General features: G+C 53.7%; 1 protein-coding gene across 1 annotated transcript; it reads right to left on the minus strand.

Annotated features, from left to right (window-relative positions):
• Window positions 1-197: 197 nt before the first annotated feature.
• On the minus strand, window positions 198-27833 carry AIF1L (allograft inflammatory factor 1 like). Its single transcript, XM_075559090.1, has 6 exons — window positions 27740-27833; window positions 27540-27601; window positions 14372-14438; window positions 11785-11826; window positions 6164-6326; window positions 198-3079 (listed from the first exon to the last, which is right to left on the minus strand). Exons 1-6 carry the CDS (start codon window positions 27768-27770, stop codon window positions 2992-2994), a joined length of 453 nt encoding a protein of 150 aa, XP_075415205.1. The 5' UTR covers window positions 27771-27833; the 3' UTR covers window positions 198-2991.

Here is a 27833-nt window from a genome sequence, read left to right on the forward strand (position 1 = left end):
ATTAAGTGAATCTGGCAAGTGGGGTTTATTTCATCTGTTCCTAGCGAGCTCTCCTGAATTTGCTGAGCTCAAGAACCATCTTAAAAATAAGCCAGTCGAGACAGTTGGTAAGCTTGTCTAATTTATTTCCAATCTGTAGGGATGATGCCCCACATCTCTCTCTCTCTCTCTCTCACACACACACACACACACACACACACACACACACACACATTATCCGGCTGATTTTGCCTGACAAACTCCTTCCTTTTGAGTCACAGGGACAAAGCCATAACTGGCAATCCCCACGTCATTGGTTACATGACAGATTTGGTCTCTCAGAAATAAGACTGAAATGTCAAGAAGCTGAGCCCTTAGCCAAAGTAAGCACCCGGGAGCCAACAGCTACAACTGGAAATATGGGCAGCTTCCCTTTCCAAGGGGTGCTCTGGAGACCCTTTCCTCCAAGGGTTGGAGTCTCGGAAGAGGTGAAGGAGCCTGTGGAGTTTCCCAGAGTAACACCCATGCAAAGAGAAGACCCTTTTCTTCCTCCCCCCTCGAAACTGAAAACGTGTTTTCCTTCCTTTTTTTTGCTTTCTTTTTTAAGGGGGCTCCCTGCACTGTTTATAAGCTGTTGAGTCCACTGAAATAAGGCTTGTCGGTTCTACCTTCCTCTCTGAGTGAGGGACAGATCAACTGAAGAGGAGTAGCCAGGAAGGCTTTCCTTCACTCATGGGTCTCAGTCTGTTCCCAAGAGGCACTGAGAAGGCACAGGGTCAGCAAGCAGCAGCTAATCTAGCATTCTTGGGAGAGAAAAGGGAGGAGTGGGGTTTTATTTGATGTTTGCAGGGATAAATGTTTTACTGGGGTTTAAATTTCAACTAAGGTTGTGCATTTGAAGGTCAGCCAGTCACAGTCAGATGGTCTTGTTCCTGAACTGGTTGAGACTGGTGAGCTAACTCAACCCGGCTTTTCCTCCACCCACTTCCTGCCTTACCCTTTCAAGCTGCTGTCAGGACAGGTCCGTGGGCCTTTGCATATTATGCACCACTAAGGAGCCACAGGGAGCTCCCACTGGCTTCAACCTTCAACAGCACTCAGACCTTCCCACTTATGAAAGTGTTATGAAATATTCCCTACCACCAAGTCAATACCGACTCATAGCGACCCTATAGGTCAGGGGTGAATTGCCCTTCTGGGTTTCTGACACTAATTCTTTATGGGAGTTGAAAGCCTCATCTTTTCCCTACAGAATGGCTAATGGTTTTGAACTGTAGACCTTGCATTTAGCAGGCCAACGTGTAACTCACTACATACACTTCCAGGGCTCAGATCTTATAAAGGTTTCTCCAAAAAGTCTTGCCCAGTTTTGAACTTGGCTCATTCCCTAAAGTTTACGGGGCAGTCACTCCCGAAGCCTCCCTTCCCTAACATTCCTCTTGCACATCTTTGTCCCCACTAGACTCTCAATTCCATGAGGCTATCCTATTTGACTGCTGGATTCTTAGGTCATAGCCGGTGCTTAGTATGTTCAACGAACAAGTGCACCCAAGTCCTGGCTGGAAAGAGGTAAGGGGGTTCAGAACACAAGGAAAGAGCCCAAGGGGCCAAGTTGGACACCTTTCTGCGTGAGCTCTGAAAAGTTGTTGAGGCTTGGCCAGATGGCTCTGGGGCAGGCAGAACTGCAGAGGCAGGCCCAGGCCTTACCCAGACCCTGTTGCTGACTTAGAGGTGTTGGCCTTCGAGTCAGTCTTGGCCCAGGACCTTCGGAGCAAGGGAAGTCTCAACTAAGTGTTGACCGAGAGACTGCCTTCCCAGTTTGGATCATTGATTGAGGCTCCCAGAGCAGAGATGAGCCACAGGGAGGGGCACAGGAGACCTGAGCTCCAGACTAGACCCTTCTATCTCTAAATTAACTCCTGACCTTTGGGCAAGGCACTTAATTCCTGTTTTCTCACCTGTGACAGGGGAGGGCTGCCCAGCTAATCTGCAGGGTAGATCGGGACTCCTGAGTCTCGTGAATCTATAGTAAGGACACTGGTGCCCCCAATCCCATCCTGAAGTTCAAGGTTTGGGGTGATTTGTGACGAGAGAGATGACTACGAGAGAGTGGGCCCAGCACTTGTCAAGATAAAATGGGGGGGCTTAAAGCTTATCACAGTGGCCAATAAATATCTGTTGACTGAAAGCGTGGACGGCGTGCGTAGGGCAGGAAGACAAATGGGGGAGTCGCAGGTATCGGGCAGACTGGATCAGAAAGTGGGTTAAAAGTGGGGCTGACTCTTTGTGCCACAAGTATTTTATTCCTGGTGCCCCTGTGGCCACAACATCCTTCCTAAAATGTGAGGTCCCTGGATCACTTCTCCCTCCAAAGCCCTGCCCGGTCCCAGCAAGGGCCTGTGGGCTGCACCCTCCATAGGCAAGTTAGAGCTAATAGGGAATATGAACAGAAGGTTCCTTTGACAACCTTCTTGAAGGGCTTCAATCGCCATCCTCAGTCCCTTCTTGAGGCCAGGAGGCGTGTGGAGGGCATGGTGTGGTCAGCAGGAAGCCAGACTAAGCCAGGAACACAGGACTGGGCTGGCCAAGGAAGACCTCACAAGGCCTTGAAATGGGCTGGGTGCTCACTGGCCTGGGTTCAGAGACCTCCTGGAAGGTGCCGGCTGGGGCTGGGGAGCAAAGGCTCTCAGCCTCCCAGTCCTGGCTCTGGCCTTCCTCTCGCTGCGGTGTTTTTTGATGTGCTGGCAGCTCTTCGGCAGAGGGAAGACGGAAGATGGAAGGATGGCAGAAGAGAGGGAGTGGACCGGAAGCTCGGGAGTCTAAGACTCAGAGCCCCTTTAAGGCAGACAATGTGTGCTTTACACAAAGATCACAGATTCTGTCCAAGGAGACAAACCAACCAACCCACAATGACCACACACACAAGACGAATCACAATGAGTCCGGGTGGCCAGCGAGAGCTGAAGAACAGAGCAAGGGCAGAGAGGGAAGGGGCAGGTCCAGGCGGGGTCCTCAGGGCAGGCTGGCAATGTCTCTCTCTGGTGGGGGGCCAACTGGCTTGGGACTGTTCTCGTTGGCTTTTCCTTCAAACATCATGACTCTGGTTTGGAGGTGGAGAAAAAACAGAACAAGACAGAAAAGATTAGTACTCCTTCCCTTACCCAGGGAACGGTCTCCAGCCAGCCAGCCTTCCAGACTGCTGGAGTCCTCAGCAGAGCATCCTGGAGCCCATTCTCCAGTGGGACCTGGTGGAAACCCAGGCCGGCAGTTCCCTAGACGGGAGCGTCAGGCCCTTTAGATAAAGGTGAGCCCACAGATGAAAAGTCTGTGATGCTGCAGAGCCACCTATGTCCTCCAAACCTCGGGTGGGAAGCCACGAGTCCTCACTTATCCACACTGCCTGGTGGAGGGAGAGAGGCTGGGCCAAGACTCGGTTTAGGTGACAGTTTTTAAATATAAGCCTGGCTTCTCGACTGCTCTCATAACTGAAACTCTGAACCCGCTGCTGGCAAGTCATGCTCAAATTGAGACATTAAGGACGGAGCAGAACTGCCCCAGTGGGTTTTCAAGGTTCTAAGGCTTTACGGAGGCGACTGGCACATCATTCCCGGAGCCCCCGGTGGGCTCGAACTGCTGACCTGTCAATAAGCAGTGGAGCCCTTTGCCACTTTACCACCAGAGATCTCTGTTTAGAACTCTTCAAAGTCCCTTCTCACCCTCAAAAATGCGTCTCCTGCTCTGAGAGTCTGGTCTGGGAGGTCAAGGTGCAGAGTGCAACCTCGGGGGCAAAAGCCTGGACTCCAAGTTCAGCCCTTGTCCTCCCATGAGGGTGATGAGAACAACACACTCAACTTCTCTGACCCCTCTGGTTTCCATGTGTTTAGGGGACAAGCTTACATCCTAAGCGTTCCCTAAGAACAGGCCGCTCTTGCTCTTCCTGGCTGGGCTCCTGGGAGCCTACTGTTTTCACGCCTCCCTAAAGGGTGATGGTCCACATGTCTTATCCCTGGGTCTCCGTCTTGCACACTCAGCTCTCGTTTTAACTTCTTCCCTACCTGCTCCTCCAGCTCAGCAAAGGCACCATCGATCGCCCAGCCGCTCAGCTCCCCAACCTTGGAATTACCCAAGTCCTCGTTTCCTGCTCCACTTTCAAAACCAATCCCCGTTCCAACCGCTCCTGTCTTTCTTCCCTGTAGCCTCTCCTGGCCAAGTAGTCTTAGTCGTCTCTGACCTGGGCTAACACCCGAGCTTCCTACTGCCTCCCTGATCCCCTCCTTTCAACAGCTAGAAAGGGCCTTTGAAAAGTCAGCCCCCAGTGTGGAATCTTCCTTCCACTGGGCACGTAAGCCAGGTCCTGCCTTAGAACTTGACTGCTCTGTCTCTGAGCTCCACGTGGCTCCCTCCCACCTGTGCTCGGGGCTTTGTCAAATGTTTCCCTCTCTGACTTCCAACTTCGCCCACCCTCTTCTTCTTTTTTTTAATTTAATAAACATTTTTATTGGGGCTCATACAACTCTTATCACAATACATACATACATCAAGTGAGCAAAGCACCCTTATACATTCGTTGCCCTCGTCATTCTCAAAATTCGCCTTCCACTTGGGTTCCTGGAATCAGCTCGTTTTCTTTTTTCCCTCCCCCTCCCTCCCCGCTCCCCCCTTCCCCCTGAGCCCTTAATAGTTTATAAATAATTATTTTATCTTATCTTACACTGCCTGGCTTCTCCCCTCACCCACCTTCCCATTGCCCATCTCCCAGAGAGGAGGTTATATGTAGATCCCCAAGATCAGTTCTCCCTTTCTACACCCCCTTCCCTCCTGGTGTCGCCACTCTCACCACTGGTCCTGAGGGGTTCATCCGTCCTAGACTCCCTGTGTTTCCAGATCCCTACTGCACCGTTGTGCATCCTCTGGTCTAACAAGGTCCACAAGGTAGAATTGTCGCCCACCCTCTTCTTCACCCCTCCCCACTACTCTTCTCAGGCACTCTTTCTCTGCAGCCCAGCTTTGCCACGTGTGTGGCTGCTTTCTACATTAGCTACCTCCTGCACCAGAACAGAAGCTCTGTGAGGCCAGCGCTTCCTGGGTCCCCAACACCTCCATTAATCCCTGGTACACATACGCTGGTGCTCAGGAATATCCGAGGAATGAATGGGTGAGTGGCATGCGTCAAGAATCGTCACTTCGATGAAAGCTGGACGCGTTGTAAACTGACCCCTGTGCACTGGGTGGCCTTTCGAGAGCTCCGTCCCTTTTAGTGCTACGAGTTGGGCCTCACACACCTCTTTTGCTTCTTGCCATCAAGTCCCACCCTGCTAAATCACTGGCCAGACTGGGCGCCTGAGCAGGTTATTCAGTCTCCTCGGGCCTCCGCTTTCTCCTCCTCCTCCATAGAAGGAGAGAGAACAGAAACAGCTGATCTTTGCTCACAGTGCCCAACAAGCACACTTTGCAGCTCTGACATGTGGCCACAGGGCTCCTCCCAGGACTGTCTTGGCAGCTCTTTGGGCAAAGGTGCCTACGGCATGCAAGCTAGGCTACCACACACCGGATGCTTGCTGCCAGCCAGACAAGCAAAGGAGGAAAGCGGGGCTCTAAGGGTGTCCACAGTACACTCATCTGTACTGTCATCATCACTGAGAAGCCCTGACGGCACGGTGGTTACACCCTGGGCTGCTAACCGCAAGGTCAGCAATCCAAAACCGCCAACTACGCCATGGGAGAAAGACGAGGCTTTCTACTCCCGTAAAGGGTTACAGTCTCGGAAACCCACAGGGCAGTTCTACCCTGTCCTCTAGGGTCTCTGTGAGTCAGAAGGGACTCAATGGCTTTGAATTTGGAGGAGGTGTTTTTTTTTTTCTTTAAATCATCAATTATCACCAGTTACTGCTTGCTGAGCATTTACTCAGCCAGGCACTCAGCTACTGCATTTACATGTGTACTCCCATCTAATCCCCCCCGCCCCCCAGCTCAGTATTCATGTGGCCATTTGACTGGTTAAGAGATTGAAGTGCCGAAAGGTTAAACACTTTGCCCTGCAGGTCACCCGAGGAGTCCAAAACAGGGCAACAGCTGTACTGGCTGGTGGGAGGGTGGGGTGGCCGAGGTGCGCCCCCAGCCAGCAGCCACTCTCTAGGGTGGCTTTGCCTTCAGAAGCCCCAGGAGAGGGAAGGGAGCAACTCACAGCTTGAGGACAGCGGACCGCTTCCCCAGCATCATGTTCACGAAGTCTCTGTAGGAGATGGTGTCGCTGACTCCGCCCGTCACCTCTGAGATCATCTTCTTCATCTCCAGGTGGGTCTTAGGGACCCCAAGTTTTTCCATCATCCTCTTCAAGGACATCAGGTCTGCCGGGGAAGCAAAGCAGATGTGTTCACTAAGAAGCCAGGAAAGCTCTGTTCTACCCACCACAAAACCCCGGAGCGCAGGAGAAGCTGGGGGCAGGGTGGGGGGCGGCGTTGTAGGGAACCCATCACAGCCTCCCTGATCTCTTTGGAGGCAGTATAGACCAATGGTTAAGGTCAGGGGTTGGTGGAGTCAGACACGCACACACAGAGCTCTGTTTCTTGAGGTGGGTCCTGGATGGAGCAGGTGGTTTCCATTGGACTGCAATCAATGCCCACGGAAGCAGCAGTCAAGAGATCAGGCAACACATTTCATTGGGTCAGTCGCTGCACAAGACCTCTTTAAAGTGTTGAGAAGTAAGAAGGTGACTTTGAGGACTAAGGTACACCTGACCCAAGCCATGGTATCTTCCTTTGCCTCGTGTGGGTGAAAGTTGGAACTGGACTAGTGGGAAGACTGAGGAAGAACTGGTGCTAATGAATAGTGATGCCGATGAAGGGTGCTGAGAACATCAAGGGCACCCAGAGAACCAACAACTCTGTCTTGAGAGAAGTCCAGCCAGAATGCTCCTTAGAGGCAAGGACAGAAAGGCTTCATCTCACATATGAGGGGGTAGCAAAAAAAAATTTTTCCCCAAAGCTATGTATTTAAATTATTTTACAAAACAACCCTAACACCTTCAAAGTATTTACTCTCCACGACACTCAATACATTTGTCAAATCTGAGATTCCATCCTTGGAAACATTTTTCAAACTCATCTGTTTGGAGGGCTGACAGCACCTCCCTCATTTTTTCCTTCACCTCTTCTGAGTAACTCGTCTTCTCATGTCCCTCTGCATTCGAGGAACCAAAAGAAGCCACTTGGAGCGAGGTCAGATGAGTAAGGTGCGTGGGCAAGAGAGGCAATGCTGTTTTTTGCCAAAAAACTGGTCCACTGAGATGGCTGTACGAGCAGGTGCATTGTCTTGGTGGCAAAACCAGTAAATCGGGGCTCTTTTGTTGCACATTATGTCTGTCTGCATTGACTATTTAAACAAATCCAGAGGCATCCCTATCTGTGTAAAAGAGAACTTTATATCAAGAAGCAATTATGCATTAATAAAATGTCCCAGTCCAAAAAAAAAGTCCCAGTCCAGATCAAGTCCATAAGTCCAATATTAGCCCATAAGTTCGATATTAGCCCATAAATTCAATATTAGCCCATAAGTCCAATATTAGCCCATAAATTCAATATTAGTCCATAAGTCCGATATTAACCCATGAATTCCTCTTGAGATTCACACAGCACATACAATGATGCTGAATGCAGGAAGATCACCGCACCGGCCAGTGGTGGATTCAGTGGCAGTGGAAGCATCTCAGGCCTGGTGCAGGTCTCCGCGAGGTTCCTCCAGCTCCAGGGCTCTGGCTGTCACCTTCATGGCTCTATGTGGCTTGTCAACAAGAAGGACTCGGAGAGAGGGGTCCTCTTCCCAGGATAAAAAGAAGTTCCCAGAATCCTCCTGGTGGGTGTTGTGACTTGATTGACAGGCTAAACTCCAGCCCTTCGCTCAAGCTGACAGATTATGTCACCGCCACAGACACTGTTATGCAAGTTTTTCAGAACCTCTAAATAGAGAGCTTGATTAACAGTCTGACCTGGGGGAATGAACTCCAAATGCAGCAAGTTCGACATTGTTGTCTGTTCGGGAAGTTGACAGACGTCCAGAAGGAATTTTTCCCACAGCGCTGTCCTTGTAAACTGTGTTCAACATCACGCATCACAACAGTCTCTGAGGCATTTTTCCCCGAGCAGAAAATATAATTTCACAACTGCACGCTGTGTTCTTAAACCGGCCTTCACAAAAAAATGAGGTTTGAGTGAAACTGCTTTTGCGAAAAAAAAACTCTGTGACCACAGAGAACCTTCCCAGGTGACGCCACTGGGTGCACTAACTCGGAGCGAGTTGCTCAGTGCTCACCTTGGAGGCCAGTGGGATAGGGGTAGAATGCATACTACTACAAAAGCTCTGCTCTGCCCAGTAAAATTCTGTTTTTTCAGGGGGTACCCCCTCATATTTTGGACATGTTATCAGGAGAGACCAGTCTCTGGAGGACATCTTGCTTGGTAAAGTGGAGGGGCAGCAAACAAACAAACAAAAAGGAAGGCCCTCAATGAGACGGACTGACACAGGGGCTGCAACCATAGGCTCAAGCACAGGAACACCAGTGAGGGTGCGCAGGACAGGGCAGTGGGATGCATCGGGTCGCTCTGAGTCAGAACATACTCGGCACCTACAACAACCCCGTTACTGCTCGCTCTCTGCCACACCCTTCAGGTAGGGTGAGCCAGGCCCCTGCCTCCTACTTGAAGCCAAGGGAGGTGGAGGTACAGCAGGGAGATGCCTGATTCCAGGCAATAAACACCACTCCTCTATGGAGGGCAGTGGAAGCCAACACCCAAGGACAGCCATCTAGTCTGATTAAGCCTCTGACAGATCCCCTGTAGCCACAGACAAGGGTCTCCAACAGCTCTACCATCAGAGAGAAAACATTGTAAACTTGATTATACTCCATTGAACTTGATACTGGGTCAGTTGACCTCCCCCTTGACCTAACCTGAATTTGTTCTAGGCTCAAGTATTTCTAGCTTGTTCCATGTCGAAAATTCCTTCCCTGGCTTTTTAAATATGAATGGTAATTTTTTCTTTCTTACTCATTATTTGTATTTTTATCTTTTTATTATAATTTAATCCTTATCGCTTTACTTTGCTTTTGTTTTTATTGTTTCTGCTAGGTCCCAGAACAGCAATTGCTCTGCCTAGAGGGATGTCACAGTGAGGGGTAGAGGATAGGGAGGGTGAGGGGATTGGGGCGCAAACAATGAATGTGGGAGGGCGAGGGGGGAGAGAGGATTAGAACTGATGGTGATTATACAACTCATTTAAAAAGTGATTTAACCATGGAAGTATATGACAGATGAATACTATATCAAGAAAACCACACCCACACAAGAAGGAAGGAATCAAACCTGACGGTGGTTCTCACAGATGAAGAGGAAAGAGTTGTGTGGTGGCCATTGTGTTTGCGTCAATGGTGGTCGAATAATTTGGCAAAGGATCTCGATAGTGGCTGTGCAGCAGGAAGAGTATGATCAGAGACACTGGATGATGCACGTGCACGTTGTGGAGCTGCAGAAGGCTCTCTCTATATTTTTGCCACAATTAGGGGGGAAAACTGCACGAATAACAAGGACTACAAGGAGGAAGAAAATGTTCTAGAATGGAATATGATGCCAACTGCACAATTCTTCTTGATATGGCTGAATTATTGAATTGTATGACGTGGGTAAATCGCTCACAAAACTGTTAAAAACAAACAAAACCTACCCTCCAGGGTTCCAGGTGGCCACTTCTCCCCCTCCCCCCTGCTTCCCGCAGCCCTGCAGCTGAGACCCAGACTGCCAGAAATAGCCCACAGAGGAGGAAAGTCAACAAAATAACAGAACTCAAGAAAAACAAGGGAGGCACCCAAAAGCCACTACACCCTGAGGAGCTGTTGCCTCTGAGCTGGCTGCTCCGGCCAAAATCTGAGGCAATTTCCTTCGGATTGTTCTTCAGGAACAATGAATTAGTAAGGGAGGCTGCAGCAGGGGTGGGAGGGGTCTGCTTCAGGTCCTAAGAGTGTGGTGAGCCAGGGCTCATGGGGGCCAAGGTGCCAGCGTGCCCAAGGCATTTCAAAGCAAGCTGGGCAGGGTTCTTCAGGAAGCAGTGCAAGGTCTCCCCAGCTCAATTAGTGTGACCTTTCTGGAGGGCAATTTGGCAAGATGCTTCAAAAGCCTCTAACCCAGAACTTCTAATTCCTGGGATTTACTCTACAGAAATAATCATCAATGCAGACAAAGATTCATGTACAAGGATGCCCTTCACAGAACTCTCAGTAATCGTTAGAATCAGAGGTCATCTCAACCCCGACTCCGTGCCAAGGCGTCAGCCGAGCAAACTTTAATCCATTGCTAGGATGGGATAGCACGCAGCGTTATTATGTCAGAAGACAGGTTCATAGTGCCAAAATGCAAATTTTTTTAAATGGTATCAAAATATTCACCATGTTAAGTTTTTGTGTTGTTTTTAAAAAGGTAGTTCTCAGACATTGTAAGATATGACAAAATAATAATAATTATAAAGTATCAAGGGTTCATGAGGAAGGGGGAGCAGGAAGGGAGGGGAAAAATGAGCTGATATGAAAAGCTCAAGTAGAAAGCAAATGTTTTGAGAATGATGATGGCAACAAATGTACAGATGTGCTTGACACAATGGATGGATGGATGGATTGTGATAAGAGTTGTATGAGCCCCCAATAAAATGATTTTTTTAATGATGTTAAAATATTCACCATATTAAATTTGTGTGTGTGTCTTTTTTTGCAATTTTAAATCATTTTATTAGAGGCTCATACAACTCTTATCACAATCCATAGAGACATCAATATGTAAAGCACATCTGTTGCCCTCTTCATTCTCAAAATTTGTGTTTTTTTAAAGGTAGTTCTAAAAGGCTAATATGCAAGACAACATTTGTGTATTAAGGAGAAACAAAAATTAAATGGAAGGCATAAACCAGTAGGTTGATAGCTCATTATTTGTTTCTGGGACGCGGGGTGGTGGGTGATATATTTTCATTTTGGGTTGTGCTGTGTTTTCCAATATACTTTTAAAATGATGACTGTTTGGGTTTTGTTTTTTTTTTTAATGGCTATGTTTTAATGTTATACTAAAAAATGTTATAAAGAAAAAGAAAAGACCCAGATATTCATAAGGGAGAAGGAGGGAAAGGAGAGAGGAGGAAGGACTGGAAATGGTGGCGGCGGCAGGGACCATCTTGCTGAGAGAGAGGCCCACGGAGGAGAGAGAAGAGCCCACTCAGAAAGCAAAGGGCCCAGGCAGCCTCTTCACCAGTCGGCCCCATGCACGCTGGGTCTCAATTTCCTCACCTATAAAATGGGGGGAATCACACCATCCCTAACTTGAGAGGGGTATGGATGAAAATCAAGATACGGTCCTCCTACCAGGGCGGAAGTGTCAGTCAGGACACAAGTGCAGGGTCTTTGTCACCCCAAGGCCTGGACAGCAGGGCGCAGTAGGCTTTGTCAGAGGGACGTCCCGACACATCAAAGCCCCCTGTCCACTGTAGGACAGGTGCACATAAAGGCGGGCGTGGGCACCGCGGACACGGCTGCCACCCACCTGGTAGCGTGGCCGGAGTCTTTCCAGCCCAGGGTCCCTGTAGCAGGTGGCCAGGGAGGTGGGGGAGGGGAGAGAAAAGACCGTGAGAGGAGTGGCCAGAGCGCTCAGGCTGGCCTGGCTGGCCTGGCACTTCGGGAAGCTTCAGCATGTGTCGCACACTCGAGGGGCAGACCCCCGCCCCACCCCCGTCATGAAGGAGCGTCTCCCGGTAAGTACCCTCCTCACCCTCACTCACCGATCTCGCCTTCATTGTTGAGGTCAAACTCCATGTACTTCTCTGGAAATCACAGAGCAGAAGTTGGCGTCAGCTTTGCAGCAGGAGCACTCCCAGCGGCTCCTGTGGGGTGACTGGGAGCAGGGTCCTTGGGGAGCCTGAGCCAACGTTCTCCCCCTACAAGAGCTACGGATCGTGACATGAGTCCTGCCAGGGCAGTCACTGTCTCGGGAGGAAGAGCCTGTGCCCCTCTCTCCTGGCACCATGACGGAAGAATGGTCAGGGGCAAGGCTGGTCTCAACCCAGTGGGCGAGTGCCCACCTGGGCAGGCTGCCCGTGAGCCAGCAGGGACCAGCCCTGGAGATTCCGTCACAGTGTGTTTGGGAAGGGCAGGTTCCCACCTGCCAGATTGGTGTGTTTTCAAAGCAGCCCGGCAGCCAGGAGCAAGAACCACCATCTCAGACGTCTCTGGGACTCTGAGCCTGTTGGGCTGCGGGGGACACCCCTGAGCATCGAATGCTGTTCCAGAAGCAATGTCTGTGCCCACATAGGGTGCACACAGGTTCCAGGGCTACACAGCATCTCCCCCCAGACCCCACCCACGGACTTTGAGTTCCAAATTCCTGAACCAGGAAACTGCCACAATCAAGCCAAGGCAGAAAAGGGAAGAAACGTAGTGTCGTCCCTTCAGGGTCACGCGTGCAAGCAGGCAGGTGCCTCGCGAGGGTCTCCCCTTCATGCCACCCAATGGCTTTTCAGGGCAGGGTCCCATTCCTAGAACGGAGCCCAGCTTGAAGTAGCAACCAGAGCCCACTGCTACGGAGTCAACTCCAACACCAAGCAGCTCTTAAGTGTACAACAAACTGCCCTCGCGGGCGTCTGAAGCCGTCCGTCTGTACGGAAGCACACCGCCTCGTCTGTCTCCCGCGGAGCAGTTGGTGGGTTAGAACCACCAACCTCCTGCACACATGAAGCGCTCAGTAAAACTGGGTGGCAATCAAAAGAGGGGGTGATTCTGAGAGCTCTGCAGTCCCTCCTTTCAGAGGCCCTTGTGGTACAGTGGGATAGCCATTGAACTGCTCATCATAAGGTAGTCGGTTCAAACCAACCCAGCTACTCCTTAGGAGCAAGACAAGGCTGTCTACTCCTAGAAAGATGGACGGTCTTGGAAAACCACAGGATCAGTTCTACTCTGTCCCACAGGGTCACTCTGAGCCGGAACTGACCTGGTGGCAGTGAGTTTGCTTCTTGGGTACAGTCCCTTTCAAGCAGTCAGGTACCACCACGGTTAAGCACCTGGATGCTAACAGAAAGGTCAATGGTTCCAACCCACTAAGGGGCTCGATAGAAGAAAAGATGTGGTAATTGACTCCAGGAAAGATGGCAGCCCTTGTGCCCTGAGGGGGCAGTTCTACTCTGTCACAGGGGGCTGCTATGCATTGATGGTGTAAAATAGCCACTGTCCCTTTCCTTCCAAGGTAACTTCCTGTGATCCCAGGACACCCCAACCGGTCCCATCCTTCTTCCCAATGTCAAGGAGAGTGGACGTTAGACCCCTGTGTCCCCATAACCTCCTTCCAGAGCCCCCTCTGGTGGTATCCAGTCAGAAGGGGACAGACAGCTTCTTCCTCGTGTGATTCTGGTACAGGATGTCTCTTTCCTTTTGGTGATGCGAAAAGCATGACTGTGTAACGGCTAATGGTCTGACGGGCATGGGTTCCAGCCCCAGCTCTGCCGTGAGTAAGCTGGTGTGACCTCAGGCAAACGGCCTGCCCTCCCGAGCCTCCATGGCTCCAGCTGTAAATCAACCATGCTCTCCCTCCTGGGGCGGGGGGAGGGGACTCGGGCCATTGAGCGAGCTAGCCACACGGCATGCAGAGCATGCTCGCGGTCAGCACTCCCCTGACACCAGCTGTCACTGGGATTCCCGGAGGTGTCCTGCTACCCAACCAAGCAGGAAGCTGCTTAAGGAGCACTTGGCTGGTTTTTCCGCCTTGGAGCGCGGAGGGGGCCTACAGTGCCAACATGCTGGGGAGGAGGGGCACAGCCTCTGGCGGGCCCGGGACTCCAGCACCCTGCATGCCTGGTCCCTGCAGAAAGGTGGGCCTGCCCCCCACTCCGTATGTGCACAGCCCCTTGCCTATCGAGCGGCTGGCTGGGAACCAGGAGCCAGGGCCAAACAGAGGGACCTTTATGCCGCCCCTCTCCCCACGCGGGCTCCCGAGTCCCGTTTTCTTTTCATCCCGTGCTGTTGGGATTCAATGGGCAGAAACTCTGCCCCCCCATCCCTCCCCGGCCCACTGTGGTGACACACAAGCGTCCATTCTCCACCGGGGTCCACCGCAGAGGGGAAAGGCAGGAGCCGCTCACAAAGGGCTGATTGTGTGCTGGGGCCCAGGAGCCAGCAGGGCCTGGGCAGCAGCGGGCAGCGGCCAACCTGAGCCCCAGCCTGCAGGCTGAGGGGCGAGGGACCTGCAGAGGCCAGGAAGAGGGATGGTCTCGGAGAAACAGCCACAGCCTGGCCCTGTGAGGCCAGGGAGGCAGGTGTACAGGGGCTGAGGGGTCAGGCCAGCTCTCCCAGGGGGCAGGACGGCCAGCCCCAGCTTACCCTTGAAGGCAGCAAGCTTTTCCGGCAGGTTCTCTTCATCACTGTACTTCTGGTCACAGAGAAACTCCTACAGAAGCGAGAAGACAATGCTGAGGGAAGAACTCACCAACACACACAGGCCCACGGCCCTATCCCGCCAGGTGGCCAGGCCCGCTGCCCTGGACAGGCGGCCCGAGTGTTTCCCTGGCTCCCTGTCAACCCTTGCAGGTGACTCTGCCCAAGCCACTCTAGGGGAAGGAAATTTCTCAGCAGTTTGGGGGTGGGGGGTGCACACCAGTGTCTTTTCCTGAAGCCTAAACACTACATAGTGGGTACAAGGAGCTGTGCTTCTCCCCAGGGCACCCTGGCTCTGGGATCCACAAAGCTATGAATTCTAAAGACCAGAGTGCCTGATGCCACCACGAACTTCTTCGATGGATTCACCACGCTGTACCCCCTAAGGCCTATCTGCCAAATGGGGATGATTGTTGCGGCTGCTCCCTGCAGCGTGAAGAAGGGAACAGAAGGTGACTCTGACCCTGGACACAGAGTAAGGGCTCAATAATCAGCTGCCATCATTATTATTGATCTGGTGGCGTAGCGGGTTAAGCATGTTAAATATTATCCAGGTCAACCGCTCCATCTGTTTCTAAATTCCAGCTATCATTTCCAATTAACTGACCAAGTCTGCATTTACACAGCTTCTAGGGCAAGAGCCCTGGTGCTGTAATGAGTTACACATTGGGCTATTAACCACAAGGTCAGCAGTTTGAAGCCACCAGCCACTCCTCGGGCTTTGTCCTCCAATAACAAGTCATAGTCTTGGAAACCCACAGGGGCAGTTCTACCCTGCCCTACAGGGTTGCCATGAGTCAGTGTGTTTGTTGTGTTTGTTTGAGGGCAGGGAACTCTGTATCTTTCCTGGCTCTGTCCATTCCACTGTTGTCAAATCCCTAAAGAGGCTTCAAGTAGAATTGGGGGGGAGGGTGACAAGAACTTAAGTGACTATAAGCGACGTGGATTTGGCTCTCACCACCCCTGCCCCTTACTGCCTGTAAGATGGGCACAACAGAATCCTCCACAGCTGCCCCACAGGAACACTGGGCACTGGGCTCAGCATGTCTCAGCATGATGGGGAGGATGAGGTGGAATGATTCCTGCTGAGCCTCAACTTCCCCCACATCAACTGTGGTGGGCTCACGAAGTCTAGGTGCCCCTTTGCTTTGGGTAAAATCTTGACCATCACAGACACTAACTATGTTTATCCCACGGAATCTGCCGTCATGCTGATTTGATGGGGAGAAGCTGAGGACCCCAGAGGTGCAAGTCCCCCGATGGCTGGGGGGGTTGGCTTGGGACCTGGCTGTGTTGGACTCCGTGCTCTCCTGTGGCTGAGGGCATCCCCGGGGCCCATGGCTCGGCTGGCTTGGCCACTGCCACACTCAGGGCATTATGATACCATGTGCCGGGCAGGGCCCTGCCTCCACGTAGCAGGCGTGGGATCCTCCCTTCCAGCTGGCTCTGTTGAGGGCAGCCTCTTGGCTTGTTTTTCTAGTTCCCCACCACTCCACCCCATCCTCTGACCCCCAGTAGGACAATTAACTCTTATCTGTGACCCTGGGCAAAGCAGCCCCTCCTAGGGCCATCGACCGACCCCCCTTATCTAGCCAGTGAAAGGACCTATGAGGTCAGTGGTTCCTAGATTTGAGGTGGACGTAGACAGAGAAAAGGTTTCCCAAGAATCTAAATGACGAACAAGCAGCCCGAGTGATTGGGCCTGGGGGTGGAGTTGGGACGGGCACAGGGGGAGAGGGAGCACGGGGCTGCCAAGTTCTTCTGCTGCCCAGACTTTTTAAACAATGACATTGACTAGGGCGCCCTGAGGTCAGCAAAGGGCACTTCATGAAAGTACAAAGTGTAGATCTCAGAATTTTAAAATCAAATCAACGTGGTCCATGTTCAATTCCCTACATCGCCTCTCTGCCCAAACCCAGTGTCCAGTCAAGTTTGACCCCAGGCCCCTTCAGTTTCCCATGACACAGAAAACCTTCACAGGGATGCGTAGGACATAAGCAAGTCCCAGCACCTGGGATTTTCTGGAAAGCTGTTTGGAGGGTCTTTCCCTGCCAGCTCCCCTGTTCTGCTTCCCCCCAAATCCTGCACCAGCCTTCTACACGTCGCATGGGCTGCTACGGACTCAGTTCTCCAAAAACAAAAAACAAAACCCCCCTGCCACCGGGTCGATGCTGGCTCATAGCGACCCCACAGGACATGGTAGAACTGCCCCTATGCGTTTTGGGGACTGTGGCTGCAGGAGGAGAGAGCCCCATCTTTCTCCTGAGGAGTGACTGATCATTTCAAACCTTGGACCTTTGGGGTCACTGCCCAGCGAGTGCCCACTCCACCACCAGGGCTCCCACAAACTCAGTCCTGCTCCGAGACAAATCACACCGGGCGGCAACAATACAACCAGGCAGCAGCGAGAGCCGGGTGGCCAAGCCGTGGCACCGCGTGGTCTCTAGGGGTGTTAGAAATGAGGGCGCTCGGCACTCGTCACCCCATCAGTCAGCACAGCAGCCCTGAGGCTCTAGAACTGTCACCGCGTCATCGGTGAAGCCTGTCTGCTCCTTGGCACTAGCACCACCTAACATACACATTATGTCCCTCCATTTCTCATCACCCACCACGAGCATGGGCGGCCCAGCCACCCTGGCCTTCTTTCCAGGCCACCCACGTGCCTGACACATTCCCAGAGCAGGACACTGGCTCTGGCCATGCCCCGTGCCCCGTGGAAGTGTCCGTTCCCCAAGCTCCACATGGCTCATTCCCTGACCTCCATTGATCTTTCCCCAAGTGTCCCCTTCTCAATGTGGTCAACTGTGCCCACCCTACTCTCCACTGCCGCCTGCCCACTATAGACCGCACTCGGCTTCCAGTCCACTCTCTCTTGCTGCCCCTTTCCCTCTTTAATTTCCATAAGATGAATCGCCTCCTAACGATGTCATTGCTTATGAAGGGAGATTGTAGAGGCCTTCTCTGCCCCAGCTAGTCTGTGTTGTTGTCCTCGGCAACTTACAGCTGGTTCCCACTCAAAGGGCCCCTACAGAAAGCAGAACAAAACACTGCCAAGCCCGGCACCACCCTCACAAGTCAGTTATCTTTGAGCCCCTCGTGGCAGCCATGATGTCAATTCATCTCACCGAATGTCTTCCTCTCTTTCATTGACTCTCGCCCAAGTGTGATGTCCTTGGCCAGGGTCTGCCCCTCCTGATGCCCTTCCTAAGTACAGGAGGGCGCCTCACCTTCTTTACTTCCAAGGAGCATCTGGCTGTACTTCTTCCAACACAGATCTGCTTCTTCTCTGGCAGTTGATATTCACTGACACCCCCCCCCCCAATTTAAAGCCACCCATGCTTCTTCGGCCTTCCCTCCTCCTTGTCCAGCATCTCGATGCATGTGAGGCCACTGGTGAGACCCAGGCCTGGATCAGCAACAATGCGGTACCTTTGCCTTTGAAACCTTTAAAGAGGTCTTTTGTGGCTGCGCCGCCCAATGCACTGAGTCATTCATTTCTTGAGGTCGTTCACGCCCATGAATGTTGATTGTGGGGTCAAGCACAATGAGATCCTCCACAACCCCAACCTCTTCTGTCTCCCATGACGTTGCTCACTGGACGGTTGGGAGGCTTTCTGCTTTCTTGATGGTGAGGTGTCGTCCACACTGAAGGCTGTAGCCATTCAGCTTCATCCACAAGTGCTTCTGGTCCTCTTCGTCTTCAACAAGGGAGGGGGTGTCATCTGCTTATCACAGGTGGCTGGAGTCTTCTCCTTCCTCGGGCCAGCCTCTTGGGTTATTCGCTCAGCATGCAGCTTGAATCAACACGGGAACGGGCTCCAACCCCGAGGTATGCTTTTCCTGGCTTGACCCCAGCAGCCCCTGGTTCAGCTGCAACAACTGCCTGCCTCTTGGTTATGCATGATGACAGACTTGGCATGACCAGAACCGAATGTTCTGGAATCCCCCTTTTTTGCGATGTTATCCGTCATTTGTTATGACCCACGCGGTCGAGCGCCTATGCACGGTCCACAGAACAGAGGTAAACATCTTTCTGGGATTCTCTGCCTTCAGCCAAGATCCACCTGACATCAGCACTGATAGCCCCCGTCCCATATCTTCTTCTGAATCCTGCCCGAATCTCTGGCAGATAGACAGCCCCAACCATTTCTGAGTTATCCTCAGCAAAATGTGACTTGCATGTAATGTTAATGATATTGTTTGATGACTACCACATTCGGGGGGATCACGCACAAATACGAATCTCTTCCTATCGGAGGGGGGGTGCAGCTCTCCCAAATTTCTTAGCATAGACAAGGGAATGCTTCTAGCGTTACATCCACTTGTTGAAACAGCTCAATCAGGCCTCTGCTGATTCCCACAGCCCTATTCTCAGCAATTCCTTTAGGGTAGCTAGGATTTATCCTCCAGTACCACCAGCTCTTGACCGGAGGCCTTGCAGAGCAGATGCTCAATAGATATCTGTGGGATGAGTGAGTAAACGCAGATGCCAAGGGAAGACATAACTTGCCCAAAGTCGCATAGCTCGAAACGGGCCGGGTTAGGAGAAAACACCGTTGCAGATGCTGCGCTGCCCACTCTCTGCATCGAGCTGAGTAAGAGTGACTGAGCACATGGTGGTAGAGGGATTCCAGGCGGGAAGACAAGTGTTTGACCACAGGCACCAGGCGGACCAGTTTATAGTCTGCCCCACGGCACGCCCAGGGCCCCACAGTGCCGAACATTGAGTTGATGCTCCATCAACATAGGTTGAAGAGAGAAGCCATTTGGCCCCTCACTCATCTCTCAATTCTTTCCTACAATAGTCTTACAAAACGAGCTGGGTGACTTTTCCCAAAGTGCAGATGTGTGTCACAGAGACCACAGGGGACTAAGGGACTGGACTCACAGCCCGCAGCAGAGCCAACATGACAAATGCTGAGCCACTGAGTGACCGGGCGCAGGAGGAGCAGCTGACCCATTGGTGTGTGGGTGGGCAGGCCTCGCTTGCCCTGGGTTTAGTTAGGGCGGCTGTCCAGCCCAGGCCCTGGGAGCAGGTGGCAGGCAGCAACAAGAGCTTCACTGGCTGGGCTGCCAGCCCCCACCTCTGAGTTTGGGATTCTTGGTTCTTGCTCATGCACAACCTACAGCTTCCTCCCTCCAGGGGTCCTCCCCCAAGACACACACACACACACACACACACACACATACACACACCTCGCCCAGCCTCAGAGCACAGCCAGGGGACACATCTGCGCAGACCCAAGGTCTCTCAGTGAGGGCACCGGGACCCAGGGTGTGTAGGCAACTGAGATAGAAGTTGAATTCACCCCTGAACCTTCTTGGAAGAAAACCAAAAGCAGCACACACACAAAAAAGGAGGGGGGGCAGGCTGCAGCAACCTGCCCGCATTTTCATCGGCTTGGTGGCTGTGTCAAAATCATTGTAAAAAGTGCCCGTGCCTCAGTTTTCTCCTCTGCAAATCAGAAAGGACAAAGACATGTACCTCACAGGCTGGTCCTGACAATTACATTATCTATGTCAGTAGCTATAAAGTGCTTACCGCTGCACCTGGCACTTAGCAGACGCTAAGGAAGCGTTACATGACAGCCTCCCTGTCATCCCGTTGAGTCTGACTCACAGCGACCCTACAGAGCAGGGTAGAGCTGCCCCTGTGGGTTTCTGAGACTGTCCCTCTTTATGGGGTTAGAGAGCCTCATCCTTCTCCCACAGAGTGGCTGGTGGTTTCAAACTGCTGGCCTTGCGGTTAGCAGCCCAACGCATGACCACTGCAGCATCTATTACTATTGTCTAGCATTTGCTTTATGCAATCCGCTCCCGCCTCCCAGCCCTTTGACTAACGGAATTAGGAATTAGGAATCCCGCTGCCAGAAGCTGGTGCCCCTTCTACTTCTCCCTTCCTTTGTATCCCTGCTTGACAGATGGGCACTGAAGGCCACAGCGGTTGCCCAAAGTCTTAACAAGTCGAGGTCTACCTCCTGGCTCCCTGCTCCCTCCCTGTCCCAAACTCAGAGACAAGGCGCCCTGGGAAAAGTATGCCTGAATTACCTTTCCTTTGCAGAGAGGCAGGAGGTTATTCTAGAGGCCAGGAACCATCCCATCAGCCTCTAGGGGACGAGGGGGCAGATGGTTTACTCTGCCCCACGCTGCCCTCCCACTCCAACCCATTGTCCCCAAAGGCAAGGCTTTCCAGCTAAGAAACTGCTGTTGGGGCTCCCAGGTGTGAGGGGTGTCGGGTGTCCCCAGTTCTGGGAGGAGGAGCAAGCAAGGAGGCCTCCGTGGCCTGGTCAGTCCCTCGCAAAGTGCCAGTCCTCTGTGGAGAACAACAGGAAGCTTTGAGACCTTCAGTGGCTCCTCACAGTAGGACCAAGAAGGTGGCAAATCTGGGGCGATGTCCCCCCCGCTGGGGAGACCTAGAACCCAGGGCTCCTCGGAGCATCCCACTGGCCTGTTCTGTTCCATAGCTGGGGGATGGAGGCCCGAGGAGAGGGTTCTTGCCTCAGCTGGGATGCCTGGAAGCCCCACGTCAACTTGCTGGGTGCGGGATGTGCAGAGCAACGAGGCTGACTCACATTGCCTGGGTTCAAGCCCCAGTCCTACCATTTGCTAGCTCTGTGACCCTGGGGAACTGGGCCTCAGTTTCTTCATCTTGAAAATGGGGTCCTCAGGATAGAACCGCCCCATTCGGTTGACGTGAAGATGGTGTGAGCTGATGCACAGGGAGTCCGGCTGTGAGTATCTAAGTGTCAGCAATTAATAGAATACATTCAGATCACCCTGACTCCAACCCCTAGCTGAGTGGGGGGTGGCGGGAGAGAAGAGAGCCATCCCATAACAAGCTCTGGCCCCTGGGCCACCCTCCTCAGGGGGACCCGATGTTGTCCTATCTCAGGCTGCAGCGATAGGCAACCCACTTGGGACAGAGCGCTCCCATCGCAGCCCCCTGCACAGCGCCCACAGTCACACCTGCTCCCCGTGGCCAACCTTGGTCACCTGTAGCTTCGGATGCACATCAACATCCCCCTAAGAGCTTTGTCTGAGTGCTCAGGCCCAAAGGGACCATTTCAAAAAGCCCAGATGGCAGCCCGGGCTGTGCCCCCAACCTCTCGATTGCTGCCATTTACCTGACTGCCCTATCTTTCTGGCTGGTATCTCCTCCCACCTACTGTTGGTGGATGGACGCTTACTCCTGGCCCTCCAATACCAAGCCAGAGTCACTGCCATCGAGTCGATGCCGAACCCTACAGGACAGGGTAGAACTGCCCCTGTGGGTTTCCCAGACTGGAACTCTCTTCTGGAAGCAGAAAGCCTGTCTTTCTCCAGAGGAGTGGCTAGTGGTTTCAAACTTCTGACCTTGCAGTTAGCAGCCCAATGCATGACCACTATGCCACGCGGGCCCTCCTAGCCCTCCAGGCACCCTTTTAAGTAGCAGTTGCAGCAGACTCTGAGCGATGAGCAGATCACCACGTGGTAGGCTATCCAACAGGCTGGTGGCTGTGCAAAACCCTTTCAGGTAGGCAGCACCATGCCAGGCTGCGAGGCATCTGGTGCAACCCACCGGCTCTTAAAGGGCCAGGGCCAGGCCCAGGCCACAAATGCCCGGCCGAGTGCCCGCCCTGAGGCAAGAGCTTGTAATGGTGCACCCACAGGGCAGCAGGCTCACGTTCCCCACAGCGGCTCCGGGGCCTCATCTGGACACCGTGTCCTTGCCAGTAGTCAGGCCAGCTGGAAAAAAACACCGCACCCACTACACAGACGAAGCAGACCCTGCAGAAATTCCACCTCCAGCTTCCTGTGACATGGCCACACCGAGGTTGTGACTGGCCGGCCCCGTGGGGACACTGAATCCTCCAAGGTTCACGTGGCCGCTTATCACCATCTCCCTTATAATATATTAAGGAAGAGCAAGAGAGACGAGTGCCCAGTGATGCCAACTGGACACTTTCAACCGGGCAGGGACAGGGTGGTTCTGCCAGGTACACAGGAAAAGAGACACACCTGGGTAGTGGCCTGGGTCAGGTCTCAGAGGGACCCACTATGGGGAGTGGGTAAGGGGGCATGGTCACCCCTGAGCTTGCTCTGCCCAGCAGTCCTCCCAGCACAGCTGGCCTGGAGCTTCGGAGAGCACCATTAGGTTCTTGAATGCGACAGGGAATGTTGAGCGCCCTTCATTCGACCCTGGAGGGCTGGGACGTGGGGACAGTAGCCAGAGATCCTTATCCCCATGTGCAAGAAGAAGCCTGTGTCACAGATAGGCCATGGCCACCTAGTGGACAGGGGCCAGGCGGGTCACATGCAGAGTCTGGAGTCAGAAAAACCTGGTTTGAATCCTGGGCGTTGCTGCTTCCTGGTTAGGTGACTATGGGCAGGTGACTTCACCCAGCTGGGCCTGTTTCCTCATCTCTGAAATGGGAGTCCCCAGTCCCATGGGGACACTTGCAGGCTATCATCGGGCATGTGTCGAATGGTGTCCAGTAATGGGAGGAAACCGTGAGCTGCCACAGTCCAGGCCCTGGGCATGGCACAGAAGCAGGATGCCCACGCTTCTGTTAAGGAGCCTGGCCTCTCCCCACTCAAGCCGCAGCCCTCAATGTCCTCCGGGCTCCTCCTGCTCAGTCTCCAGGGCAGGGGCACTTGGAGGGGCAGCCTACCAGCCCCACCACTTCTCTCCGTCCCTGTGGGAAGCTGCAGAATATTTCTGCCATGACCATATAAGGCCGGGCCTGGATGACCTGGGTCACCCGCCATGCCATCAGGGTGCGGGGAATGTCAGTTATGTGGGGGGAGTAGGAGGCTGCGCTGGCCCTGACTGCTCCAGTGGTACTGAGAAAATGCAGGCGTGGGCATCACCCGGGCATGGAGGTGGGAGTGGGCACTGACAGCAGAGACCTTGTTAAGCTCAGAGGTTGAAGGAATCAGGTGGGTTAGAGTGGTGGCCGTGGAAGCCCAGGTAACGTAAGCAACCCCTCTGAGCCTCCTTTTCAGTACGATGGGCGTAAAGGATCCCGAGTGGCATCGTTACAAGTTGGGCTGCTAACCATTAGGTCAGCAGTTTGAAACCCCCGCCTGCACCTCAGGAGAAAGACGAGGGCTTTCTACTCCTGCTCCCTGCCCTTTAAGGCTCGCTAGGACTCCGCATCCACTAAACGGCAGTGAGTTTGGTTCGGGGGTTATTTGGAAATGTTATCAGGGGGGACAAGTCCCTGGGGAAGGACATCGCGTTTGGTAAAGTGGAGAGCCACCGAAAATGAGGAAGCCCTCAGCAAGCTAGCCTGCCTGGGAGCTCAAACACAGCAATGCTTGTGAGCATGCGTGGGGCCGGGCAGTGCCGCTGTGGGCTGGAACCAACTGGGTGGCACCTCACAACCCCACAGGGACAGACTGAGGATGCGGCGGAAGATACCCACAGGTGGGTTGCCACAGGGCCTGGCATCCACTAGGCGCTTTCACAAAGCCCCTCCCCTGCCCCCACCAGGACCTGTACAGCAGTGGTTGTGGAGTAGCACCCTGCCCGCAGGGTTTCCGAGGCTCAGATCATTCTGAGAGCGATGGCCAGGCCTCTGCCCTGCCTCTGCCCGTGCCCCCCACCCCTGCCACAGACCTTTATGATCAGCAGCATTTAAGCATTGTGCTACCCCGCTGCTAAAAGGACCTGTAGGGCCTCCCCAGTCTCCTTCTATTTTACACTTGAATTCCTTTAACAACAATGGCTGAGGCAGAGCTACGCTCTGGAACCTGGCTGGCCCCCAGGGAGGAGAAAGTCCGCACCCATCCAGAACGGAAGTGCTGGCCCAGAGGAGCCCCCCAGAGCGACCAGCCAGACCAGGTTCCGCCCTGGTATTGACCAGGCACAGTATTGACCAGGCACAGTATTGACCATGGGCCCCCCTGAGGCAAAGAACTAGAAGCCCCATCTGGAGAACCAAGGCCCTCTTCCATTTGCTCAGCTCAACCCCGCCCCTAGTCACCCAAGGGAAGTCAATCTGAGCTGCCAACCCACCCAGTCCACTCACTCTCTGCTGGGACATACTTACTCTAAACCCACCGCCATCAAGTTGATGCCGACGCAGGGTAACTCTGTGGGACAGGGTAGAACTGCCCCTGTGGATTTCCCAGACTGTAACTCTTTTCTGGGAATAGAAAGCCTTCTTAATCTCCCAAGGAGTGGCTGGTAGTTTCGAACGGCTGATCTTGAGGTTAACAGTCCACTGAGTAACTACTACACCATCAGGACTCCACTGAGTGGCTCTACTTTTTTCCTCTTGCTCCCATTTCAGGCAGGGAAGCCTAAAGCAAACTCTGCTACAGTCGGAGGTGTGGCCCTGGCTGAGCAGCCAGTAGGAGCCAGGGCATGTCTCAGGCCCCCACTGAAGCACCAAATGCTCACTATCAAGATCGCTGCCAGCTCCCTCGACTGTTTTTATCTTATTATCTGCCTGCACAATCACCATTCCACTACTGTGAGCCCTTTTGGGAGAGGGAGCCTCAGGAAGGTCAAGCAGCTTGCCCAAGGTCACACTGCCAATTTGGGCACTGCTTTCCCAACTCGTGCCTCTCAATCTTGGTGGGCCACCTTGACCCCTGGGTGGAGCGCAGCTCAGAGTTGTACATGGGATCTGCTTTGATCTTGGAGCCTGCTTTTGGCTGGGCAGCCCGGGTTCACACACCGCATCCTGAGTAAAGGAAAGGCCAGGCTGCGAGCAAGGAAGTGAGCCACTGGAGTAGGTTGGCTCCAGTGTGGCATTGGGCAAGCTGCTTGGCCCCTCTGGGCCTGAAGCTATAGCCCTTCTTGTTTTGACTAGGTGCCTCCACCTTCCCCAGGGCCAAAGTGTGCTGTCTAGATCTGAACTCCATAGCCACAGCCCCCCTCCCTCTCCTTCAGTCTACTGTGCAGGACAACCCTGGAGCCTCACCACACAGCCACCTCCTCTCTGCCTCTCCTCCAGCGGTGTTGATATGGAAAATCCCACACGCTTCCAGCTCTTCTGGCTGGGGCCTGTCAGACTCAAGTCGCTTCACCCCCTCATCCAGCTGTCTCTAGCTCAGGGTCCTGCTGATCATAGGTGGATTAAGCCAGTAGAGAAGTGCCTGGCCAAGCAGCCCCAGGGACTGTATGAGGTCAGGGTCCCAGGCGCCTCGCCAGAGAGCTAAAGCAACCACGCCTGAGATGGGATTGAGAGAACTGGGAGGGAGCCAGCAGGCCTAGACACCCCCAGAGCCCTAATCACACATCCAGGCACCTTTTCAACTGTCCTCAAGATGGTACCCGGAGGCAGAGTGAGGATGGGAGCAAGGGAAACCCCAAAGCCCTCCAAGGGATCTCTGCAGTCAGCAGAGGGAAACAAGAGAGGTGGCCGTGTTTCAGCCAGTCCAAGGAAATCAAGAACATAAGCCTCTGGCAAAGAGATACTGCACTCCTGCCCCACCCCTCTGGGTCCACGAAGCACAGCTTCCAAGGAGGGTCCCCCTGGCCCCTCCAGCGTCCTTCCCTCATTTGGGGCTCTGATCTTGGCGGCCCAGTGGCCCAAGGAAGCCAACAGGAGCCATGGCCAGCCTTGCTTTGGGGGTACAGTGAGGCAAGAACCTGGGAGAGCCCCATAGCCCCACCACCTTGGACAAGAGCACTAGCGTTAACTAACTAGTGTTAGTACCATCCACAGGGGTCGACCTACGTGCCGGGCACTGATCCGGACACGTCACACACCTTTTCTCAGCCTCACAGCGGCCCTGGGAGAAAAGCACTATACTATCCCAGGCCCAGTAGGGAAGCAGGGCTCTTCAGCGAGAGACCTCTTGTGAAGAAGACCAGAGAACTGGTAAATGATGGAGATCACGGGCTGGCTGTGCTGTCTTTGAAGTTTGGTCCAAGCAGGCCTTTCCCACAGCTTCCAGAATGTGCGCCAAGCAAGCATGAAGGAGAGCCTAGTGTGCTCCTAGGTCCCTGGGTAGTCCAAATGGTTTGCGCCCAAGGAGTGGCCCTGTGGAGCAGGGGCACTGGCCAGTCTGAGTGCCACTGGGAAAGACGACGCTGCCTGCTCCTGGAAAGCTCCTGTCCCGGAAACCCTGTATAGGCCCACTATGAGTCGGGACAGAAAGTCCTGGTGGCACAGTGGGTTACTCACAGGCCTGCTAACCGCCTGGTCAGCAGTTCAAAACCGCAAGCTGTTCCAAGGGGAAAAGTACCGGCTTTCTACTCTGGCAAACCGTTACAGGGTGGGGTGCTTTGAATCCCCATTGGAGTGAGTTTAGATTTGGGGTTTGAGAGACTTTCCAAGGCTGCCTGTTTTCATGGGAGGGGACGGCCCCATCATTCTCAAAAGCACAGAGCCACAGAGCTGTAGCCCGGCTCAAACTTCAGGCTAGCGGCCAGCACTTACGTTACCACTGAACCTAAGCAAACTCTTGGAAGCCCGTCGACTCTCTCAGTGGCACCGCGTTCCTTGTGTCCCTGGTAATGGCTGGAAAGATTTCCTCCAACCAGCCCACCAGAATGAGTGATCCCTCCAATGAACTTATGATAAAAGCATCAACTTCCTAAGAACCATTCCTTTAAACTAGACTGAAAAAGAAAACAGACACAGCAAGTTATGGGAGGCACAGGAGGCCAGGCCAGTGACCCGGAGCCAAGGCCACTTGACCGAAGCCAAGCGCCTATGCCCTGCGGTGAGAGAGCACTGGGCAGGGAGGGCTGTGGTTCTAACTGCAGTCCCCCAAGAACCTGCTTGCGGTGGGTTCTAAGGACAGTCACCCCCTTCTCTGGGCCTCAAGGCAGGCTCTACTGGGAGACCTCCGGTCCCTGCCAGCACCAGATCCTGTGGCGGGTCCCAAGCAGAGAAGTCCAGGCCTCGGCAGGCAGAGGAGCTGCCCCACCTCCCTGGTTCGAAAGTAACGACTTGGAACTCCAGAAGCCAGGACCCAGCAGGAGAGGGGACCTACCTGGTGTTAGGAGCGACAGGGCGGGAGGGGGGAGTGAGTGAGTGAGTGAGTGAGTGAGTGAGTGAGTGAGTGAGTGAGTGAGTGAGTGTTTTGGGGGGCGCCCTGGGAAGGAGAGGAAGGAGAACGACTTTTGGGTGGGCACAGCTTTGCAGATGGAGGGGGGCCAGCCCGCGCTTACCCGGTTGATCTCGGCCAGCCTCCTCTCCTGGCAGGCTTTGAGCAAGCCGAACGCCTTCCCTCCTGAAGGAGACAAAGAGGCGGGCTGGGACGAGCGGAGGACCCCCGCGGCCACCCGCCGCCCCGGCGCCACGCACCCCGCCCCCGGCGCACAGGTGGCGGCCGGGCACCCGGGCGGGGGCACCGCGGCGCGGCTCCTACCTTGGAACCTGTTGCTGAGCGCGACCGACATGGCGAGCGCGGGGCTCCCGCCTCTCGGGACTCGGCGGCAGCGGGGACTCGGGGCGAGCGGCAG

This window comes from Tenrec ecaudatus, chromosome 10, assembly GCF_050624435.1.
Source record: "Tenrec ecaudatus isolate mTenEca1 chromosome 10, mTenEca1.hap1, whole genome shotgun sequence".
Classification (NCBI taxonomy): Eukaryota; Metazoa; Chordata; class Mammalia; order Afrosoricida; family Tenrecidae; genus Tenrec; species Tenrec ecaudatus.

Excerpts from the sequence above, each read along its gene's own strand:
- AIF1L (XM_075559090.1), bottom strand. The coding sequence starts at position 27,770 with ATGTCGGTCGCGCTCAGCAACAGGTTCCAAG. Across the intron at positions 11,827-14,371 it reads AAAGCTTGCTGCCTTCAAGG|AGAAGTACATGGAGTTTGAC; the intron begins GTAAGCTGGGGC and ends TGTGATTTCCAG. Across the intron at positions 3,080-6,163 it reads CGGTCCGCTGTCCTCAAGCT|AGTCATGATGTTTGAAGGAA; the intron begins GTGAGTTGCTCC and ends CCTCCAAACCAG.